We start from the raw sequence: 23,851 nt of genomic DNA, 5'->3' as shown, positions 1-23,851 counted from the left end.
TATGATACTTTTAAAGTTACATTAATTAGACAAATTGGGAATGTTACCTTTATTTTTCAAATCAATTAGGGAATTCTAGGGACCGGCTCGACACACCAGTGCTTGCGGAAATCAATTCATTCAGGGGACTTCGACAAGTTGTCGCCAGTGAACGCATCTATATTTAGCTTTTCACATTGAACGAAATGCCTCTTGCAAGAGGAAGAAGGTTGAAAATGTTGATACTGTAATGATTTCATTTATTTGGAGTTTTCTGAAGAGGCTAATCATGGCTGAAGCAGGTAAGATCTCACATTTAAAACTGGTAAAATATGCTGCGAAAACAGTCGGAACAAAATAAGCTTCCATCATCATCCTGATCATCAACTTCGCATCATCAATCATGTCAATATTCAATAATGTACATCATTCATTCATGCATTGTATGTATGGATCATTCATGCAGTGGTCAAAAATGATGGTTTTAGCTTGTAAGCTTACAAGTATTACAATACAACAATAATATTAAAAACATTATTATATGGTGCAGTCAAGCTGTCGAATTCCTCATTTTTTTGCTGTCATAATTTTTAAGGAAATGAGTATGTCATTCATGACATAGACTGCCTAACTGGCCTGTATCTCGTTTCGGCCAAAGTACGTCTGTAATACATACCTGTTTTTAATGACTTTGCAACAATGTTTCTATTGTCAGCAATAACAGCTTGCATTCACACTTTTGAGTTTATATGGTGAATTTTCGCACACATCATAAATAAGTGAAATCAGAATATCCTGAAAGGAATTTAGGTAACTAATTCAACGACACTGACCTCGCAACAGCTAATGTTTTCATGTAAACATGGCGTCATTAGACATTTTAGCCTACGTTTCAGTATCCTACTATCGGATCGTTGAAACAACAAAACCTCAATCCCCGGCCTCATTCACGAATTCACTCACCTTCCTACACCACCACCAGTTGAAATAAAACTCGAAACATCCCGTGTTATTCCTCAAAACTACATGCACCTTCATTAATAAAAAATTGAAATCCTAGTAGTAGGGGTGTCACACCAAAATTTGAAGTTTGTTCAATCACTCTGATTTTGATTTCATTTTCAAGATCTCATCATTTGCTCTCCACAACTGGTTTACTTTTTAAAATTGGATATAGGGTTGTGGAGTTATTGCGAATTTAAATATGCAAATATTGGTCTTTCGCTAGACAAAATTGGGCTGTTTTTGGATCAAAAAATGAAAAATCATAATTTTTAATGGCCAATTACTCAAAAAGTATAAGGAAAATCATTTATGCCCATACAGATTGGAAAACTTGTTCCCAGCAAATACTGGAATACAATTGTTAAAGGAAAGGATTTTAAGAACCATTTAAGCAATTTGGTCAAAGTTCTTGCTTTTTCATGCCAAAATGTTTGCAAAATTGTTCAATTTGTGTGTATTTCAATGGGAAAACCGGTAAAATGATACCCTTTTTCCCATCCTTGTAACTAATTAACAATGCAAGTTTTAATTTATGCTCATATGCCAACATGAACTTCAAGTTCCCAGCAGCAATTGACAGCTTGGGTTTTGCGATTGGATTTTGAGAACCATTTAACAAATTAATTTATAATAAAATTTCAAATTTGGCCAAAATGTCCCATAGGCATGTACACACAAGCATTGTCCAATCCAATGAAGAACGTGTTTGGCACCCCTACTAGTAGAAATCCGTTATCGAAAATTGTTTGATATAAAACGTCACCAAAAATCTTTTGCCCCCCCCTTTTGACATGCCAAAAACTAAGATTTGCATATTTGAATGTGTTCCTAATGTTTTCCTACATCTTTTTAGGGTGTAATATAGAAACGGTACCCTAATTATCTGTGCCAAAAATCACTGCAAAATTGCTTGACCCCCCTTTTGACCTGCCAAAAAATGCTTGCCCCCCCTTTTGTCCTGCCAAAAAAAATTTTGCACCCCTATAATTCACTACCCGGGGTACACATAATTATTGCACCACCCATAATTGTGTAGAAATGGTATTTTGTGGTGAACTTGCAATTCTTGATATTTTAGGCTAATGAAAGTCAATTCCCAGTTTCCCGTTACATTATTTTTCATGACTGTGTAGGTGACCATTTCATTATTCATTATTTTATACCATTTCATTATTGCATCTGTTACAGGTGTAAACCAATAACTACCCATGTATACATGTGATAAATCACAGTTTGTAGTTTACAGATGTAGTTTACAACCACATGAAGGTGATTGTACAACTATTATCAAAAGTTTCACAATATTTTTTACGGGATGAGATCAGAGCAGATCAAAAGTGCGGGACAGAGAATTGAGTAGGTATTCATTAATAATTCATTATTAACCATATACCATGCTCCTACTGCAAAGAAAATCCCTGAAAATCAACAGAAAGAGATTTATGATATATTTAAAACCACAATTATTTATTTGTATGTTAAAGTTTGTTAGAAATCAACATTTTATTCAAAATAATGAAATATTTGGCCAGCAAATTGTTTTGAGCGGAGTAGGGTAACGGGAAACTGGGAATCAACTTTCATTAGCCTTATGTGGCAAAAAATAAATTAGAAACTGTCTGACCGACCCTGATTTACAAGCGCAGTGATTTATATTGCGCTACGCACAGGCGCAATGCCTAGACGTTGATCCACAAGCCTCAGCACACTTTACAGGTTTTCACTAACCACTACGCCCCAACATCATTCCATAAACCATTAAATAACAAATCAGGGACTTTGCTACTTCAAGAGCGCACGCCCTAGACATTTCACAAATAACCTTCGCATTTCGCAACCAGGATCAGCTCCCCTAGTTTTGTACGGGTTACAAGGAGACAAATTAGCAGTAACTTCCTTGTCCAGGGGAATTTCAAGCTAACTCAATTTTTCCACGAGAACGTATTAAGAGCCAGGTTCGGACCCGCAACCTCTCATAATAGTCGAACGCCTTATCGATTTGGCTATTAACTTGACTACTTACAAGCTTGAACAACTTGCAAAATGTTAATGTACCGTATTCGTTCCAATAAGCGCCCATGCCCCAATAAGCGCCCATCCAGGGTATTTTCAATTTGCTAAAGGGTAACATTAATGTTGAAGTGACAGATAGATGTTGATACAGTGAAATAGCTGCAGGACTACTGGTACAAGTCCTGCGTAAACTTTTCAAGCCTTCTATAACATACGTAATTCGTCTCGAATGAATGCCTGTTACGAAAAAATTAGGTAAACAAGGTAAAAAAATAAGCGCCCACCCTAAATGACTTTGTTAAGCGCCCTGGGCGCTTATTGGAATGAATATGGTAATTGGTTTTCAGGCCAACTACCGTACAGAAAACATTTTTTTTTATTCTGATAACAAAAAAGTCCATCAATTGAGCAAAATTAAGTGCAGCTGCTGAATGCAAGAAACATAGGCCTACCAAGCCTTACATTAAGTATGTCAAGACCAGGAGCCAAAAAGCGGCTCCTGGTCCTTGGGATTTTGCTGAACCAGGAGCCATTTTTGCAAACCCAGGAGCAATTTCAAGAAATGAAGAAATTAATTAGTTTTACAGGTTTTATTTATTCCAGCATTATTTATACATGTGTATACCAAAGTGTAAACAAAATTAAACCAACAAATTAAAAAAAAAGAACAATAATTTTTTATAATTTTTACATGGTAGACCAAGCCTAAATCATACAAAATCAAAGAAAAAACATCCATATAATTATTAAATTTGTAATACATGTACAAATGGATAAAACTAAACTGGCAACCCAGTGACCCACTCTTTTCATGAAATGAACCAGATAAGAAAATCAGGTTCAAAAAGTGCATTTAACTTCAATGAAGAAGTGTGTTGGGATTCTGGGATTCAACAAGGTCAAAGTGGCATCCAAGGTCAATTTAAATTGCATCTGGACTTTTAATACTTTACTTGCTGAGGACTTTAAGGGCATTTTAGTTGCTTGTAAGATGAATTAAACTGCTAGGCCTATTCTTTTTCCCCCCTTTTTTTTAAAAGGAATATAGCGGTTTGTCATGCATGTTGACTTGCCAACTGAGCACAAAACCAGTCAATTATAGTTTATACTAGTCAATTTTATACCAGAAGCCAAACACTTGTTTTTAGTGGCTCCTGGTCCATTTACTTTTCACTTGAACCAGGAGCCAAAAGGTTAGAACCACTGGGTAAAAATCGCCCGGCGCCTGTCTAATGTAAGGCTTGAGGCCTACACAGAATATTAACCCTAAAATGAAATACTATTATACTAATGCTTGAAAACTGAACTGTGTCTCCAATTCTCAATTTCATTTCAATCATTACTGTTACCTTTTAAAAAATTCCTTTAAAAGGGAGCTAATGGGAGCTTTGATGTGATGTGCTGAAATGTATTTTAACAAAAATAAAATTTTCTTCTTAAAAACAAAAACAGGAGAACCAGATGAAGCCACAACCCTGGTTGGTATCAGTCTAACAGGAGAAACAGGATGTTGCCATGACAACACAACTGATGACACTTCATTAGGGTTCATCATGGTGGATGTTAGTAGTATTACAGTAAAGGGAATCAGAGAGGCTATGCAGAATGAACTTGATGCATTACCTTCTTCATTCAGATTTCTTACTAAGCAAGGGTAAGTACTATATAAAGTCAACTTTTTATTGTAAACTTCCATGGTCCAGGTACGCGCTGGTGACCGACGATCACGTAAAAGTGGTGAGGTCCTTCCTTCTGGGGGTACTCAGTACAAATGACCATACGGGGACGTTCCGCAAATGGGCTATTTCATTATAAATGACAACATTGAGTCCCAAAAGGGGTCAAAATTCAAACTCATTTATTTCATGCAAATTCATTATCATTTCAAAGTTCAGATGGTGTGTCAATAATTCTCAAAATGTTAGAGCGTCAAACCCTCAGGAACCATTAAAAAAATTAAATTGAATTTTTGCTGTGTAAAACATAGCTGCCGTCTGGAGGGGACATTTTTTTAAACAATTTAATACACAACTTTGAAAGAGTATATGTAACCAACATTGGGTTCATACTTATTCATATTTAGTCTGTAATAATTGTTGTATGTTCCTTTACACTTCAGTGTCTTAAATATGCCAGTTTCAATATAAAACAATTAGTAAATTGATACTAATCCAGATAAATGGTGCAAAATTACTACATATTTTAAGGATAAACTTTATCTTCACATGAAAAATTCATGAAATAGTCATTTTGTCCTGCCCAATAGCTACACTGATGCATAAGTGAGTATTCTGCGTCAATCTGTTGTACTAGTCATGGAAAACCTAAAATAAAAGTCCCCTCCTGTGTCATTTGTTCTGGATAGGACACATTTTTTAACACATAATAAAGCATACTTTAACTTTAGAAATAGCTGCATCAATATTATTGCATCAATATTATTGCATAAAAGATCCCCAGCATTTAAAATCCACTACAAACAGGGTTAATATTCTGGTTAAATTAGGAATATTGCAATTTTTAGCTAACCAAGTTCAATGCAGAATAATATCATATGTGTTCTCAACAACTGGACAATAATTTGAACACTAAAGTGGTTTGTAAGCATAATTTGCAATAAAATGCAAAAATTTCTTGTGGGTTTGGCTCTTTGAAATTTTTATTTTTAGTTTGTTTACCAATTCATGGAAATGACATAATTGTGCTGGAGAGGACATTTGTTAAATTGCAAACAGAATCGTGGATACAGGCTTGCAAAAATGCAACAAATACCAAATCATGTGCCACCTTGGTAGAAGGAAGACCACTCTTCCTCTACAAATTTCACATTCTATGATATAATCCTTCTTATTTCAACAATTAGTAATTAACTTCAGTTCTGGAGAGGACAAATTTTTAACGCGGAACTGTGGTATCAAGAACAAGTGGTCTACTGTATGTAAAATAAATGAATTCCTCAATCAGTGCCCTGTCCCATCAATTGGTAATATAACACAGATTATACAGGTAGGGTAAGGGTTTATATTTCCTCTTTAATGTTAACAAAAATGGAGGCATGAATTGGAGAGGACACTCATTTTTTATTTAACATAAAATGCCAATTTTGCAAGAATCACTGAATTTTAACATTTTGCACCAATTTTCACCATTCAACTTGCATGATGTTCCACACATATCATATTTTCATTGCAACAAGCACATTGCCATAGAATGTACCTAATTTTTCAAAGAATTAATTCAGAATACATGGGCAAAATGAAATGGGACTCCAAAATTGGGTTAAAATGTACCTTTTGGCAATTTTTTATACAAAAATAGACAGAATTCTGTAAAAATGCTCATGTAGCTTGTAGTTTGTGGCATACTTAGAATTAAGTTAATAACACTGCATTATCACCCTAATTATATCAACCAGATATGATAAAAGCCATTTTTGTGAACGTGTCATTTATAATGAAATAGCCCAAATATGGGTAGCATTTTCGGCCTTTTGGTATATCAATGACCCCTTTTTCAAAGCCTATTTTGGTATATGAATGGGTCCTTTTTTCAACATTTTCTCAATTTTTTCAGAAAATAGCCCAATTTTTCCTTAATCTAGCTAAAAGTTAACTGTTAAGTTATGCTTGTTTATGATTACTGCTAGTCCATTGACCAGTGCATGAAAAAAGGCAAAAAAGACCAAATATGAAAGTTGGTGGAGAATGTACATTGTATGGGTCAATACCCTTAGGATCAGGGTGCTTTGCTCCCTTGAACTTTGAACTTAACGTTTAATTGAAAATATGTTAACAATAACGTTTTGTTTTTAAATTTAATTAAAAGTAATGATTTATGTGTTTTGATTTTAGGTGGCCAGTGAGTTCTGGGCAAGAAGATAGAATTCAAGTCAAACATCTCATAAATGACAAAGGAGTAGTTAGAATCCAGCCAGACTATGGTGAGTACACAATTGCAAGGGGTGTTTCTAAAGTAAGGGTGGGTTTCCAAAGTAAGGGTGGGTTTATATTTTAGAGTGGGTTTCTAATACATGATACATATTTTATACTTGTGTGTAACAATATGTAAATTATGTATCGGGGCTCAAAAATAGAAGTTTTGCTATTGACAAATATTTTTAAGGGCTATTTTGTGAAATGAGGGAGTGGGATTGCCCTTAACCCCATATTTTTGAGCCATGAATTATGCATTCAGCAGTGCAACAATCATGAATATCCATGTAATTATCCCATAATACTTGCACAAAATTATTGTTTAATAATTTGAAGGGTAATGATGTTATCATGCATATACAAAACAGTAGCAAAAATACCAGAATTGGCACATGATGTGAACGTGTATTGAGTAATGAGAGAAATTTGGTAATCAGGAAGTGTATAGTTTCCTTGTGACCAGGTGGGATAGGATATAAAACCAAGGTTTTTACACTTGTTGTGAATATTTGCAAGGATGATTGAACTTTCACTTTTGTATTTTGGTATTCAGTTTTGACAGATTCAGGGTACATCTTAGGCTTTTTAATTAAATATAATTATTCACATATTTTTATTAATTTGAGCAACTCATTATTGTTTTTATTGCATAATGGCAAAACCATAACCCCTTTTATAGAAAACAATGATCAATTTTCATTGAACTTGGTATTTAGATAGTGTTGGGGCAAGCACTGCTCATGCTGTGTGTCATCATCAAATGTTTTTTTAACCCTTACCCCCCCCCTTCACTTTTTAGATTCTTGAGCGCTGTCCGGGCTAAAACGATTGGGGTCTACATTCAATTATTTCCGTCAGAAAAACATGCTGTCCATGCATCCAGATCCAGAGACTCACTCACAATGGGTTTTATTCCATGTGCATGATTTTCCCTGGGAGGGTGGTAATAGAGCTGCTGAAAACTTTCGTTATTAATTTCCTTACTACCCGGCCAGGCCTCGAATTTAAATTTTTGGGGCGTTCATTTTCAAGGCGACAGGGCAAAGACAAAGAAGGGTACGTACCAAGGCCAACAAGTGATGATTTAAGTTGAAAGACCTGGGGCACCAAGGCCAAAACTGAAAAAGGGCAGGCAATGGCCTTGGTGGCCTCCCTGAAATTCGAGCCCTGTACCCTGCAGTAATTAACTATTATTTTTAAGCAAAATTACCAAAACTGAAAATATGGCAGGCCTGAAGGCTCCAACATGCCTTAAAAAGGGGATAAAATGCAACTTAGACCTATATTAAGTGGATGTTTATTTCAGGCCCTTTTACCATGCAAATTGTGTATATTGTTGCTGTTTGTATTTGAATGACAATAAATACTGGTACTATATGATGATAATTATGGTCAATGATGATGTTGAAGATGTGTAGAGAATTCCAAATACATTGTATGTATAGGCTTTGACATTGCTAATGTATTCCAAGTATTCAAATATTGCTCTGTCCAACTTGTTCAATCATGTGTCTAGTCAATCACTTTGCCATACAATGTATGCTAGAAATGTCTGCTATGTAATAGAGAATTCATATGTGAATATGTTGTCTTTGTATAGTATAGAATGAAAACAATCTCTTGGCCTAATTGCTTACCAGGGACAAGCCAAGTTCATTGTAGTTCATCAATGTCTCACATGCCGCTTACTTGTTTGTCTATGAAAATAGTTTGAATTACATTATTTTGCTTATTGGCCAATGCTCAATTTTTAACCAAATGTTATTTTAAATAATGGTAATTAATATTCTTTTATCATTATGGCCACATAGTGTCACTTTAAGTTTAATATGGAAGAACAACAAAAATTATTGTCAAAATCAGAGCATTTTTGTTTTTGTTTTTGCACCTCTTTGCTCATAACTCGGGAAGGATGAGTCATAGATGGGTCAAACTATACTTTTTCGGAATCTGGATGACCATCACCAGAGGATATTTGGGTTTTTTTGGGGGGTAAAATCTGACCAGTTTTGAATTTTTACCCCTACTTTGACCTTGACATTTTGAATTGCCCACTTGTGACAATTTACACCTGAATCTGATTTAGAAGATCAATATGAAAAATACACCACTGTATACTTAAAACTGGCAAAGCCATTGAAACTGGCTCTGCTGCCTAACTACAACTGAGCCCGGATGTCGCCAGTGCCACTATTGAGATATATGCTCTATTGAACTTAACAAAAAACAATAGGAAACAAAGGATTTAATTGACTGTTTTATTGATTTTTCACTACTTACATGTAAATGTCAAGTACTATAGACATGATATATACATCATTTTAAAGCTAATTTCAAGCAGAATATTTTGGTTGAATATCTCAAAAATGATGATTGGCGACTTCAGGGCTCAGTTGTGCTGGATGGTCACATATTTCTGTAACATATGCCAACAGACAAATCAGCGTGCTAAAGGTACACCATACCTTGTTACACCTTGAGTTTGGTAGTGACCAGCTGCGTATTTTACTGGTCACAGTATCAAATTGCACAGGTAATTCTGCACAGCGAATATATGCACAAGGGCATTTGGTCAGTCAGCACACTTGTAGCGTAATCGCGTAAAATATATGCAGTGAAGTCAATACCAATGGTCAATTCCCAGGGCGAATTATATTTTAACAGTCATTATTTTACAATATTACAGTTTTACCTTTTTTTAATGATAGCTATTAAAGTCTACAATAAATAACAAGAAAAAAATAAAGCTTATAGTTCATCATTTTGCAATCAGGGTTTTGACATATGTCATACTGACTTGTACAGTGTAGCTTACTAGCTTTCATTTGTTTTAACTGAAGATGTGACTAATAAATGGCTGATCAATCATGATATATTAATACAGTGTAAAATAAATCAAACATAACACCATCATCAATAATCCTGACATAACTGACACCTTATTTACAATTAGAATTAATTACAAGTGTATGTTATGATACGGTTGTCAATGTTATGATTAGGTTACATTGTATAAACACCTCTGCCTGATTTCATAGTTAACGATGATAGCAATTAATAACGATGAACTACAAGGTTAATGGCAATCACAGTCACAGATGTGACATGATTGAATTTGTTAGTGTAGTCAATTTGTGAAGAGCACTGACACAGACTGTTTTTTACCGTGGCGGACACACTGAAAACGGGTGATGAAAATGGGCGGCCACATTGACCCCCGTTTTTCAACTTCCTCTCACCCAGCGTTTGTCTCCCTGTCACCAAAAGACCTGTTTTTCAAGAATTCTATACAAATTTTTGATAATCTCTCACCAAATGACCATTTTTTCCTCTAAAATTCAAAGTGGTATTATTTTCTTCCAATTTTTTTCAAAAAGCTTGGATTACTTTTTTTTACAATTTTGTATAATATTTGTCAACTTTAAACTATATTTTGGCAATTTTATAACCCCCAAATGCTTCCCACCTTCAATGAATGACCCTTTTTTTTTTCACCCTTGTTTTGGTGTACTTGTTTTGGTGTCAAATCTCTCACTGAAAGACCCCTAGTTTTAAACTGATATCCACATACATCCCCATCACTTGCAAAGCCAGAGTTTTATAATAATTAAGTGTGCTTTTATTGGTGAATCTACATTGTAGTCCAATTTTATCTGTCACGTTCAGTTAGAGACACACAGTGAACAATATGACTAGGGGTAATATTAATCAAATCCAAATATTGAAGTTTTATGTTATTGGAACTTCAGGTTTATGATGTTGTTGTAAGTATACCGCGCCAATAAAGTATCCTTACACTTGGAAAAGTAATCACAATTTCAAAACTGAACAATATTGGGGTAAATTTGTTTTTTTAATAGATGTACTATCTAATTCTGCACATCATGACACCACATTGAATCAAATGTGACCTCAAGAAGTAAAGTTACAAGCAATTGAATGGACGAAGGTCCAGTTTTAAAAGTGACAAACTGTCCTATACAAGGCGCAAAAAGATTCCAACAAGCGAAACAAAGAGACACCACAGTTTCTTCAATAAAGCATTATTTAAAGCAGTTTTTATTTCAGTTTTTACTCTTCTGTACTTTTTATAACTTTCATTTTATTTGTCAGTTCTTTTGTTTCAGTTTTCTTTTGTTCCTTTTGTTTTAAATTAAAGCCAAATGCATAAATTCGCCATTCACCACTTTCAAACCAGATTTCTAGTCTGTGAGGTTTTGAATAGGGCAGTTTGTCACTTTTAAAACTGGACATTCGTCTAATCAAATGCTTGTTGCTTTGCTTCTTGAAGTCACATTGGATTCAATGTGGTGTCATAATGTGCATGATTAGATAGTGCATCTATTAAAAAAACAAATTTATTCCAATATTGTTCAGTTTTGAAATTGTGATTATTTATCCAAGTGTAAGGATACTATATTGGCGCAGTATATATGTGTGAAGAGTAAATTTAATTTGTGTCATGGTAATTTGTGAAGCAGATAGCTTTGCAAATGTTACAGATATGGGATCAGGGAATGATAATTATTGATACATTTGTGCGCATTTGTTTAATTGATTTATATTTTCATAGTGATTGGTATGGAAAAAATGGTTTTCACAGAATCGGCACATTAAAAAAGTAAGGTACTTGTTGGTGGATTTCCTGGGTACAAGGAAGTAAATTAGTGAAACGAAACTGTAAGGAAAAACTGAATCCGATCACCTAGGAATTAAATAACACATATTTTCATTTATTTTTATTGTTTTTGCTTTTTCAGCCAAACCAAGAATCGGAGTAGTGACATCTCATGACAACAATGCATTAGGATTTGTATTTCTCTCATCTCTCAATCTCTCCATTAGCCAACTAAGAGAAGCCATTGTAGCCCAGGTATGTATGATACATGTGTTCATAATATATGGAATCAAAACCATCATTATTGAATGCAGGTTGCACTCATCACCTGTGAATGTCTGCAATCATAGATTGAATACAATTCCAATCTTTTCAAAGATACTAATCTTACTTTGACATCTATGATTCAATGCATAGGTACCGCATGAACGTTAGTGCAGGGCGATCTATTCAGAAATTGTATTCATCTATTGCTATGGTAGTTAGTCCGATTATTACGTCACTTCAACAGCAAATGGCATAATTATAAACTGAAAAAAGAACAAATTGAAAAAAAAAGCTGATGGGGATAGAACCAGCACACTCATGGTTTCTGGTCTAGAGCTATCCAACTTGAGCTACACTGAACTACAGCGGATTACTGGTGAACTTTATACTAGTTCTTCCTCTCTCAAGATAACAAATGAATGTACTTTGTTTAAAATCTGTTTCCATCTTTAGTTGGGAGGAAGTCAGAATGCCTTATGTGGTGATGACTCCGACTGGATGTTCTTAGATAGGAATAGTTGGCCCATCTGTAGGCAGCAAGAAGAAGCAATGGCAATCATCGATATCATCATCAGAGCTTGTGTTAGAATACATTTCTGCCAGAAATTCCATCAGAACATAGATTCTCCAGACGTGCATGTAGCAGAAGGGAAACAGAAGGCATTTCCATTTCCTGACATGGAAGTCACACCAGGCACCCCTCCTGCAAAGAAATTTAGAACGTAAGTTGTTTTCATTATTCAAAATTATTAACTTTAAACAGTTTTGACACCTGAATATGAAGTAAAATCAGGTAGTTAGAAGCTGGCCAAATCACCCTTTTCACCTAAATGTATCATAACTTGATATTCAAACTGCTTTTCATTGTCATTTGAAATTGAATCATATCTACTGATTTGCCTGTATTATACCCACAGTCCTGATGAGAATGCAATACTAGCTTTGATGGGGTAAGTCTTGCTTTGCTAGTCTGCAAGAATATGTTCCTCCTCAACAATTCCTACCTCTCTGCCAGGGTTGTCTTTTTTGCTAGTCATTAGTTGTTGCTGGATGCTTTAATATTGGTTAAATACATGTCAATTTCATTTTTAGTTTGAGCCTGTGTATGATCTTCTGAAAATTGGTAATAACATTTGAAATTGAGAATTACAAATGTGGACTTTGTTTCAGTGACAGTTCTTGTAAAGGTCTCTTTTGATTGGAATTGATGCAGATATTATTAGATTCCTTACAGGAATCTTGATCACTGTGTTTAGTGTTACTAGATTCTCATTTTAATATAAATGTTGTATCTTTGGCAGAAAAAAGAAGCATTTTTTTGCAGAATAAAAAATAGGAAAGTGCAGTAGATTGTATAAAGGCTCAGTTGTTTCTGCATGAGTGTACTTTGTGTTCATTGCATTTGCACAGTATTACATACATAAAATATCACATGTCACATGGTTTTAACATACTGGGATCACCAACACACACATTGCCAGCAGGTAAACTCATGGGGGGAGATTATTATTAAGATATTATTAACATTAAAGGTGCTTGATATTGCTTACATGTAAGTGGTTTGGATATTACATGTAGAAGCAAATATCGCGTGTCATATTGACCCATATAACTGGAATGTATACCACCATGGGGGTAAAGCCACCATCTACAGGATATATACATCTCAGGCCTAAAAAGGCTACTAAGGTTATGAGAACTTAAAACTTACAGGGCATTTCATGATCAACAGCCTCATCCCCCCATTTTTCTGAAAAAAGGTAAGATTTTTTATATTTATAATACAAAACATTTCTTGTATATAAAATTCGTTTAGCAAAAATATTGTCAAATTTGAATTACGTTCTGGTGTACCAGAACGCAATTCAATACATTGGCCTATGGAGCAGTGTAATACACATAATCATGCATAACTTGCAAATTCAAAATTGGAATCAACTGAAATTTTGGGAATAAGCTTTTGTCATGGATATCTGTTGAGAAATGGCATAAAAAGAGGATGCTAGGATCACAAAATACTTAAGATATCAAAATCTAAGTGTGTGTGGGAAGGGTGAGGCTGACAATTGGGTCAACTACCTTAAACAATAAACATGCTAGTCAAATTCTGTCATTTCCAGCAAATGAAAGCAACATTCAAACATTCCATCATTCAGATCATAATCACATTGTGAAACTAATTACGTGGTTTGTATTTGCTGTACACTTTGTGGTTTTTTTGTGGTAGCACTATGACATAAAGTTTTAAGGTATTAATTCTACTGCAAAACCCATTTGCAAAGCACATGGTAGGATTTATTATCTTTAAAGCAATTTTCATTACTGGTTTGCCTTTTGTGTAATTAATGTAGACTTTGATGTGGTAACTCATGAGCACCAGTGAAAGATAGTTAATTGTGCAGTAATTATGAAAATATACGTATAATGTACTTGTTTAACAATATATTCTTTGCATGTCATTAGGTTTATATTGACTGCATATTATTAGGAAATTAGCATTGTGCGTCACTATTGCTTAATGATAGAAAACATTCTCATGATATTTTTGGCATCAGGAATTTGCATCCTGCTTAATTGGCTGTGATAGTGTAGATTATCATAACTGCACTTTGAGCATTTTCTTGTGAAATACATTTTGGGGTGGAAACTGTAAAATATTCAGTTAGCATGATATTCTGGTTACAACATTTTCATGCCCGGGGCTGGAAATAAGGCAAGGGGGTTCTCTGTCCAAATGCCTGCGAAAATAGCCATGTGCCTGCTAAAAAAACTAACGTACAGGCCCCATTGATTGATTGATTGGTTGGTTGATTGAGCTGTGCCTGCGAAGATTTTGACAGCCAAGTTAGCAAGACATTATGATATTCCTATATTGGGCCAGCCACCAGCGACATATTGTGTAATCTTTTGAATATCCACTTCAAAATCATCCATATTCTTTTTACCATTTATCAAGCATTTAAGTTTTCTTTGGGCCTGCATAAATTTGAGAGGGCCAGCAAAAGTTTAAGGCCAAAGAGCCAAAATGGTCTGCAGAAATGGCCTGTTTATTTCTAGCAATTTCCATGCCACATCATTTGTAGTTTTAGACTTGTAATTTTTGACTGGCACAATTCTTTTAGTATCTTGAGTTCAATCAGTGCAGAATGATAAAAATCGTGTTTGCATTTATTTCTGAATGGCGATTTGTTTTTAAAATGTGAGCGTGCATACGATTTGTGCAAAACAAGTAATTTGTACGGAAGGTTTACACACAGCCACAGCAGACCAGTGCTAAAGTCCAACATAAGCTTACATGAAATCAATGCATTGATTTATGTCAATATACATAATCACAAAATCTGTAGCTGCAAAACAAATTTAATAAATTTAATAAATTGTAAAAAAAAAACTTGGTACAGTATAAAACAACTTCAGTTCATGTGGCTTAAATCTTGAATATTATTGAGGTGGTTGGCTGAAGTAATTATGGTTCCCATCCCATTTTTGAAAGGAAAACTGATTTAGTCTTTACGTGTACATGTTTCTTCTTTTTCAAGTGTTATCCCAGATCAAATGTATTCAATAAAATACAAAAAGAAAGAATATTACCCATTTGGATTTGATAACAAATTTCCAAATATTGGAGCACAAAAGACCGACAAAGTGAAACAGAAAAAAGGGAGTAAGGGTAGAACCCATATCAGCATTTCCTGTTTTTGGCCCTTTGCCCATAGTTTCACCAATATCAAATGAGTAACTATAATAATTAACTCACAATTGTCCAACATTTTAATTTTTCATAGATAGATAGGCCATACTTGATCCTATTTCAACCAGTATAATAAGATGCATTTTCTAATTTTTTATAAAAATATCATAAAAAATATTATTGAAATATAAATATGCCAAAACTGGTAGCTTCATCTTAAAGGTGACACCCTAACAGAAACTATATTAGGGAAATCCCCTATCAATTATGCAGATTGCATGAAAGGTTGCTCTATCTCAGGTTCTGTGTTGGTAGACTACATGTACGTTGAAGTCAATACACATCTCAGGTTACATGTAGTTTGTAATTAGTGTTTATGTATGCTATAAACAACAACACACAGGGCATTAACACTGTGGCACATAAATATTAAGTGATGGTTGCACTAATGGAGAGTGGTTTGATGGGTTATTAATTTCATACTTTTTGTGTGTGTATTTTCTTTGTGTTCTTTTTGAAATTGCATAATTAGAAATGTGATAACTGTTCCAAAATGAAGAGAAAAGAGATAGGGAGATATTTAGCTATATATCTTGTCACTGTCAGTCAGTGTTCGAAATAAGCACTTATCCTCTTGTCCTCTTGTCCAAAAATCACTGGGGACAACCATATTGAGCTATGTACTTATCCCCTGGACAACCACAATATTTTACCTCCAAAAGTATGACACATTTTGGGGACAACCAAAATGTATTGAGGACAAGCAGAATTCATGCTTTAGTTATCCTCAGGATAACCTCCATATTTTCCTTATTTCGGACACTGCTGTCAGTGCATAGTAGTGATAGTAATTCCTACTTGTCATTACACTATTTTAATAAATTGTGTGAATAAGAAAGTATTCGCTTTAAAATGTTATATTACAATTCATATTTGCCTGGCCAACTCATTTCCCATTGTGTACTCTATTGTCAGAATGACATGTTAACCAATAGAAGTAGATCCCTTTACCTGAAACAAACATTAATTCTTAATTGCATATGACACAATCATAAATGAAATTTTAAATAGATATGTGAAAATTTGCCCTTTTTTGTATTGTATGATTGTATCAAACCAACAGATATCTGTATTATACATAAATGAAAGTGCTTAGATGGAGTTTGAGAGTTTTTATAATGGCTATGGCATTAGACTTTAATCAAGCTTACTCTCAAAGGAGCTTTTACTACTCTGTAAGCTGATAGGGTTTTACCAAATGAAGGAAATAAAGATAGCTGAACGTGGAGGCACATCATATTGTGATCTATGGGGAAGGTACAAGCCAAATGATTTTATGCGTGCAGGGAATTTTGTCAGCATCTGTTGTCTAGAGATTATATAAATTTGCAAATTGGGTTTAGATTTTTTGTTTCAATTTTTTGGGGCATTTAAAAACAAAATTATGCCATGTGTCGAAACGTTGAAATGAAACATATTAACCTTTATTCACAAGGCAAAATGAATGGAAAAAAATTATGATTTCAATATTAATATTAATATAATTATAGATACCACATTTCATCGCTTTGTCAGGATGTTGTGATTTTGGAATGACAGTCAGAACAACATTTCAACATACTAAGTACATGCAGTACATACTAGCATATAGTGTCATATTTTATCACTTATGAGTTGTTTTATCTTGTGGATGTGACATATAATTTTATTCTAATTGGTCTGCAATGTTATATAATACCATATGACAAAACACATAGGATTGAATGTCATTATAGCCATGTACCAGACATGCATATGATATGGGTTGTATTGTATCTGTGCCAAAATATGAGTAACAACTATTCTACATTATAATTACAACAATATTTAACTTGGTCCATATTTACTGTACACAAGTACCTATTGGAAGTATTATTCACTAGACCCTAGGGAGATTTGTATTTTTAACTCCCTGAGCACTACCTGCCGATCTAACATTGCCACTGATTGGTCAATTACATGATATCTTCATTTTAATCACCAATCAGAATGGAGCTTTGCAAATAATTCACCCTAATTTTTTTGCTTAGTGAAATTATTCTAACAATGTTGCTGATTGGTCCAATTGATAATGAAAACCTCTTTTTGGCCAATCGGCAGGTAGTTCTCATGGGGTTAATATTCAATCAAGACCTGTAAGATATTGTTGTTAACTGGATATGGTAACCAGGACTGCTGACCTTTTCCTCAATACACGTTGGATGGTGTGTAGGGACAACGCATGCATACATGCTTTCATGACTCACTGCGCTTTGGTGTGCGGACGTGATGTGACTTCATCGCTGGATCTGGTTATTAACATGACAGCTAATATTTACTTGATATTTTCATGGATATCTATTGAAAAATGGCATAAAAATAGGATGCTAGGATGACAAAATACTCCTTTTTAGATATTAAAATCTAAGTGTGTGTGGGAGGGGGGGGTGAGGCTGACAATTGGGTCATCTACCTTTAACATGCAAGTCAAATTCTCTCATTTCCAGCTATTCAAAGCAACATTCACACATTTCATCAGATATCATAATCACATTGTAGACTTTGTGGTTTCTTTGTGGTAGCACTACGACAAAGTAAACCTGTAAAGTGTGCTGAGGCTTGTGGATCAACGTCTAGGCGTTGTGCCTGCGCGTAGCACACTATAAATCACTGCGCTTTTTTTTGTAATGGTATTAATTTCACTGCAAAACCCATTTGCAAAGGACATGTTTATTATGTTTAAAGCAATTTTCATTACTGGTTTGCCTTTTATGTAATTGATGTACACTTTGATGTGGTAACTAATGAGCATCAGTGAAAGATGGTTAATTGTGCAGTAATGAAAATAATATGTATTTTGTACTTGTTTTTAATGTATTCCTTGCATGTCATTAGGTTTATATTGACAGCATATTATCAGGAAATTAGCATTGTGTGTCACTATTGCTTAATGATAGAAAACATTATAATATTTTTGGCATCAGGAATTTGCATCCTGCTTAATTGGCTGTGATGGCCCAGATTATCAGGGTAACTGCACTTTGAGCATTTTCTTGTGAGATTCATTTTGGGGTGGAAACTGTAAATATTCAGTTAGCATGATATTCTGGTTACAACATTTTCATGCCTGGCGCTTAAAATAAGGCAAGGGGGTTCTTGGTCCAAATGTCCAGGCCCCATTGATTAATTGATTGATTGATTGATGATTAATTGATTGATTGATTGATTGATTGAGCTGTGCCTGCGAAGATTCTGACAGCCAAGTTAGCAAGACATTATTATATGATATTCCTATATTGGGCCAGCTGCCGGCGACATATTGTGTAATCTTGTCCACTTCAAAATCATCCATATTGAATGATCTTTTTACCATTTGTCAATCATGCAAGTTTTCATTTTGGCGTGCGAAAATTTGAGAGCAAAATTTTAAAGCCAAAGAGCCAAAATGGTTTGTAGAAATTTTTGTTTATTTCTAGCAATTGCCATGCCATATCATTTGTAGTTTTAGATTTGTAATTTTTGACTGACACAATTCTTTTGATATCTTGAGTTCAATCACTGCAGAGTGATAAAAATCTTGTTTGCCTTTTTTCTGAATGGTGATTTGTTTTTAAAATGTGAGTGTGCATACGATTTGTGCAAAACAAGTGATTTGTATGGAAGGTGTACATACAGCCACAGCAGACCAATGCTAAAGTCCAATATTAGTTTACATGAAATCAATGCATTCATTTAAAGTCAATATACAAAATTGCAAAATCTCTAACTGCAAAGCAAATGCTGTTTAATAAATTGTAAAAAGAAATCTATATAAAAAAACTTTGTACACCCTAATAAAACCTGTATTAGGGAAATCCCCTCTCTCAATTATGCAGATTCCATGAAAGGTTGCTCTATCTCAGGTTCTGTGTTGGTAGACTACAGCGAAGTCAATATACATCTCGGGTTACATGTAGTTTGTAATTAGTGTTTATGTCTGCTATAAACAACAACACACAGGGCATTAACACTGTGGCACATAAATATTAACTGATGGTGGCACTAATGGAGAGTGGTATAATGATAATGTGGTTATTAATTTCATGCTTTTTGTGTGTGTGTATTTTGTTTTTGTTCTTTTTGAAACCACATAATTAGAAATTTGATGATTGTTATAAAATGAAGAGAAAAGAGATAGGGAGAGATGTAGCTATATCTTGTCACTGTCAGTGCATAGTAGTGATAGTAATTCATACTTGTCATTACACTATTTTAATAAATTGTGTGAATAAGAAAGTATTTGCTTTAAAATGTTTTATTACAATTCATATTTACCTGGCCAACTCATTTTCCATTGTGTACTTATTGTCAGAATGACATGAAAACCAACAGAAGTAGATCCCTTTACCTGGAAACAAACGTTAATTCTTAATTGCATATGACACAATCATAAATGAAATTTGAAATAGATTTGTGAAAAATTGCCATTTTTTGTATCATATCAATCCAATTTTACATGTATGAAAGTGCTTAGATGGAGTTTGCGAGAGTTTCTATACTGGCTATGGCATTATACTTTAATCAAGCTTACTCTCAAAGGAGCTTTTACTACTCTGTAAGCTGATAGGGTTTTACCAAATGAAGGAAATAAAGATCGCTGAACGTGGAGGCACATCGTATTGTGATCTATGGGGAAGGTACAAGCCAAATGATTATATGCGTGCAGGGAATTTTGTCAGCATCTGTTGTCTATAGATTATATTTGTAAATTGGGTTTAGATTTTTTGTTTCAATTTTTTTGGGGCATTTAAAAATAAAATTATGTCATGTGTGGAAACATTGAAATGAAACGTATTAACCTTTATTCACAAGGCAAAATGAGTAGAAAAAAATATGATTTCAATATTAATATTAATTATAGATACCAAATTTCATCACTTCGTCAGGATGTTGTGATTTTGGAATGACATCAGTCAGAACAGCATTTCAACCTACTAAGTACATGCAGTGCATTATTACTAGCTTTAGTGTTAAATTTTATCACTTACGAGTTGTTTTATCTTGTGGATGTAACATATAATTTTATTCTAATTGGTCTGCAATGTTATATAATATACCGTATGACAAAACACATAGGATTGAATGTCATTATAGCCATGTACCAGACATGTATGGTTGTATTGTATGTGTGCCAAAATATGAGTAACAACTATTCTACATATTACTTACAACAATATTTAACTTGGTCCATATTTACTCTACACAAGTACCTATTAGAAGTATTATTCACTGGACCCTAGGGAGATTTGTATTTAATTTTCAATCAAGACCTGTAAGATGTTGTTGTTAACTGGATATGGTAACCAGGACTGCTGACCTTTTCCTCAATACACGTTGGATGGTGTGTAGGGACGATGCATGCATACATGCTTTCATGACTCACTGCGCTTTGGTGTGCAGACGTGATGTGACTTCATCGCTGGATCTGGTTATTAACATGACAGCTAATATTGACTTGATATTTCCTTTTCAATATATCCTAACTTTATGAAATTAGACACAGATTGCTAGTAGTTTCCCCTTGTTTAGGAGCCAAACACAGATATATTTCAGGATATATTTGTTGTCACACATGTAAAGGAAATTGTGCAATTGCATTGTTAACAATATTATGATAGAAAAGTGAAGTCCATAGATCACTCTCGAAAATTGAGTAAAGTTGCCCTGCTTGGGAATTGAACCTAGGACTAGAAATTCAGCAGTGACAGGTCTCCATGTTCAAATATTTACAACAAAATGAGAAAAATTGATTTAAGTAGTTACTATCATTACCAAAATGAAAAATTCCAACATTTACTATTTTTATACCATTAACATTATTGAAAAAGAAAAATGATAAATAGTTTATCCTTAGCCTGTTGTCTCACCCTTTTGCATGGTGGGTGTTTAATTTACCACTTGATGTTTTTGTCATTGGCTGCATGTGTGGTGGGGGTGTGTGTGTATGTTTTTGTAAGAGCATAAAGTGACTTTTTGTATGATTCTGAACAGTTTGTTAAGTGTTCTTTTAGTGTTAAGCACTTCATGTATCCACTTTACTCAAACAGTTCTTAATCGTAGTCCAGCACAAAAATACAGCAGCAATGTAAATGGAAGTTGATATAGCCATCCAATGTATGTGTTTCTATTGGGCTAATGAAAGTTGATTCTAAGTTTTTTGTCACCCACCCACACTCTTTTCCATTTTGTCCAAAATATTCATTATTTTCATAAAAAGTCAATTATCTGAAAATTGAGAAGGAAATAATACAAAATTCAGCAGTTTAAGAGGGTGCAAAATAATGACAATTTAAGGATTCCTTCATAATGTTCATGGTGATTACACTGTACAGAAATTGTGATTTTTTTTTCCATTTAAAGCCATATTATAACATTTTCAAACAAAATAGATTAGCATTTATTTGCCATAAAATGTTAGCTTTTACTGTCAGATATATCCCCTTTTATTTTTGAGCCAAACAACTACGGCAAAGCAAAGAAAATTGGAATTTACTACCAGCGCACATGTCGCCAATACGTACCACTCCTTCGGTCATGTTGTGGTACAACCCTTGTTGTGTATATCACCGTCCCGCACGCCGTGTACGTATTGTGTGCTATGAACATCGTGTATGCGTTCGACTAATAATTCCATCGTAATAATAAAGCGCCGGATTCCCTTATTAGCCTTATACTATATGATCAGCTCGTAATAGGCGAGAATGATTTGGGTTTTTTTATTACTGCACAAATTGATCAAGTTCAAACTTAATGCCCGCATAACATTACGTTTGGGAATTGGAAAGAACCTTCTGTTAAATCTGTTAAATCATGCATGACTCAATTACAAATCTCTACATCCCTTTCTTCTTGTCTATTGATATTTTGAATAGTGTTTATCTTTCCCTAATAGATAGCGCCCTGATCGATTCTTCCTGCATACCAATATGCTTCATTTACATTACATTACAGAGATCGGACACTAATCCCTACCATAACAAACCATGTATAGACTCTACATGCAAATTCAGGTGATATAACAGGTCTATATTACAGGATTAGATTAGTAAACTATGATCTATTTGCAAGTATTATATTGATTGAGCAGGAAAGATTTGATACTATTTTTTGTATAGTAGTCTAGTTGCCGCGTGTGTTATTTCTTTCTGCAACCATAATGGGCCACAATGCGATAACACATAGTACATACATGTAATTAATAGGCCTATGAGGCTAGATATAACACGAGTTTATTACCATTATTATTTCCTCTTACTTAATAAAATAAAAAGAAATCGATAGAATTAAAATTCTATAACGGTTTACCTGGGGTTCGAACCCACAACCTTTGTATCCATAGTCTAATGCCTACACGACTGTGCTATGATTCGTTGTGCCAGAAAGGTGTTTGTTTATGATACTTATTGATTACGGAATAAACTGCATACACACAATATACTATTACTAGTATAATAAATACGAATATAATCCTAACCCTAACCCTAACCCTAACCCTAACCTTAACCCCTAACCCTAACCATAAGACCCTAACCCTAAGACCCTAACCCTGACAATAATGAACCTTGCCTCGGACTATGCGGTTAGTGATATATTGCGGCCCATTATGGTTGTAGAAAGAAATTATTTATGTCCTCTTTTGCACAATTACTGTATTTTTGTGGGACCTGAATTTTAATTGTTTATGATGATGACATAGACTCGCTTGCCAGTCCTATTCAGTATCGAAGTTACGTAATGTTACTATGTCAACGGGATCACGCGCTAGAGTAATGAACCACGATCTAAATGATCACCACATAAAGTATATGGCACTCGAAGGCATACCAAAGTAGCGTGATCCGGTAACCAAGAGAATTACGTAACCACTTCGATGCTGAATATCGCCGCACTACCTATGTATATTGAGGACTGGCTTACGCCATTTTGGATGTCAATGGGAAATACACACTTAACGATTTGCGCCGGTTAGAAACTTGAAAAAAAATCTATAAAATGTCATCAATGTATATAAATGTGGTACCAAATGTATTGTGCTTGATAATTTAAGACTCGGTTGAAACAAAATTAAGGATCGAAAGCATTTAAGTGTCCAAAAGGCAAAATTATCGTCAAAGTTCTGCGAAATCGGCACCCTTGCGAAGGGTTCAGAATTGAATCGAACGAAAATATCCGATCTTTGCGATCAAAAACACAAAATTACAACTTTAAACATACTATTGGCAAAAGACATTATTACCAAACAATATAGAATAGAAAATTTGACATCATTTTCTCAAAATAATGAAAAGA

General features: G+C 34.3%; 1 protein-coding gene across 1 annotated transcript in view; it reads left to right on the top strand.

Moving 5' to 3' along the window:
* The first annotated feature begins 136 nt into the window (after positions 1-136).
* The window catches only part of LOC140148604 (uncharacterized), a 42,403-nt gene continuing 18,688 nt past the window's right edge, over positions 137-23,851 (top strand). The window contains exons 1-6 of the mRNA XM_072170615.1: positions 137-281; positions 4,450-4,651; positions 6,849-6,937; positions 11,690-11,802; positions 12,268-12,536; positions 12,732-12,764. Coding sequence (XP_072026716.1) covers positions 230-281; positions 4,450-4,651; positions 6,849-6,937; positions 11,690-11,802; positions 12,268-12,536; positions 12,732-12,764 — 758 coding nt within the window. The 5' untranslated portion in view covers positions 137-229. The remainder of the gene's footprint in view (positions 282-4,449; positions 4,652-6,848; positions 6,938-11,689; positions 11,803-12,267; positions 12,537-12,731; positions 12,765-23,851) is intronic.

Source organism: Amphiura filiformis, chromosome 3, assembly GCF_039555335.1.
Source record: "Amphiura filiformis chromosome 3, Afil_fr2py, whole genome shotgun sequence".
NCBI classification, from domain to species: Eukaryota; Metazoa; Echinodermata; class Ophiuroidea; order Amphilepidida; family Amphiuridae; genus Amphiura; species Amphiura filiformis.
The sequence above is the reverse complement of the archived record's forward strand: the minus strand, read 5'-3'. Positions and strand labels throughout refer to the sequence as shown.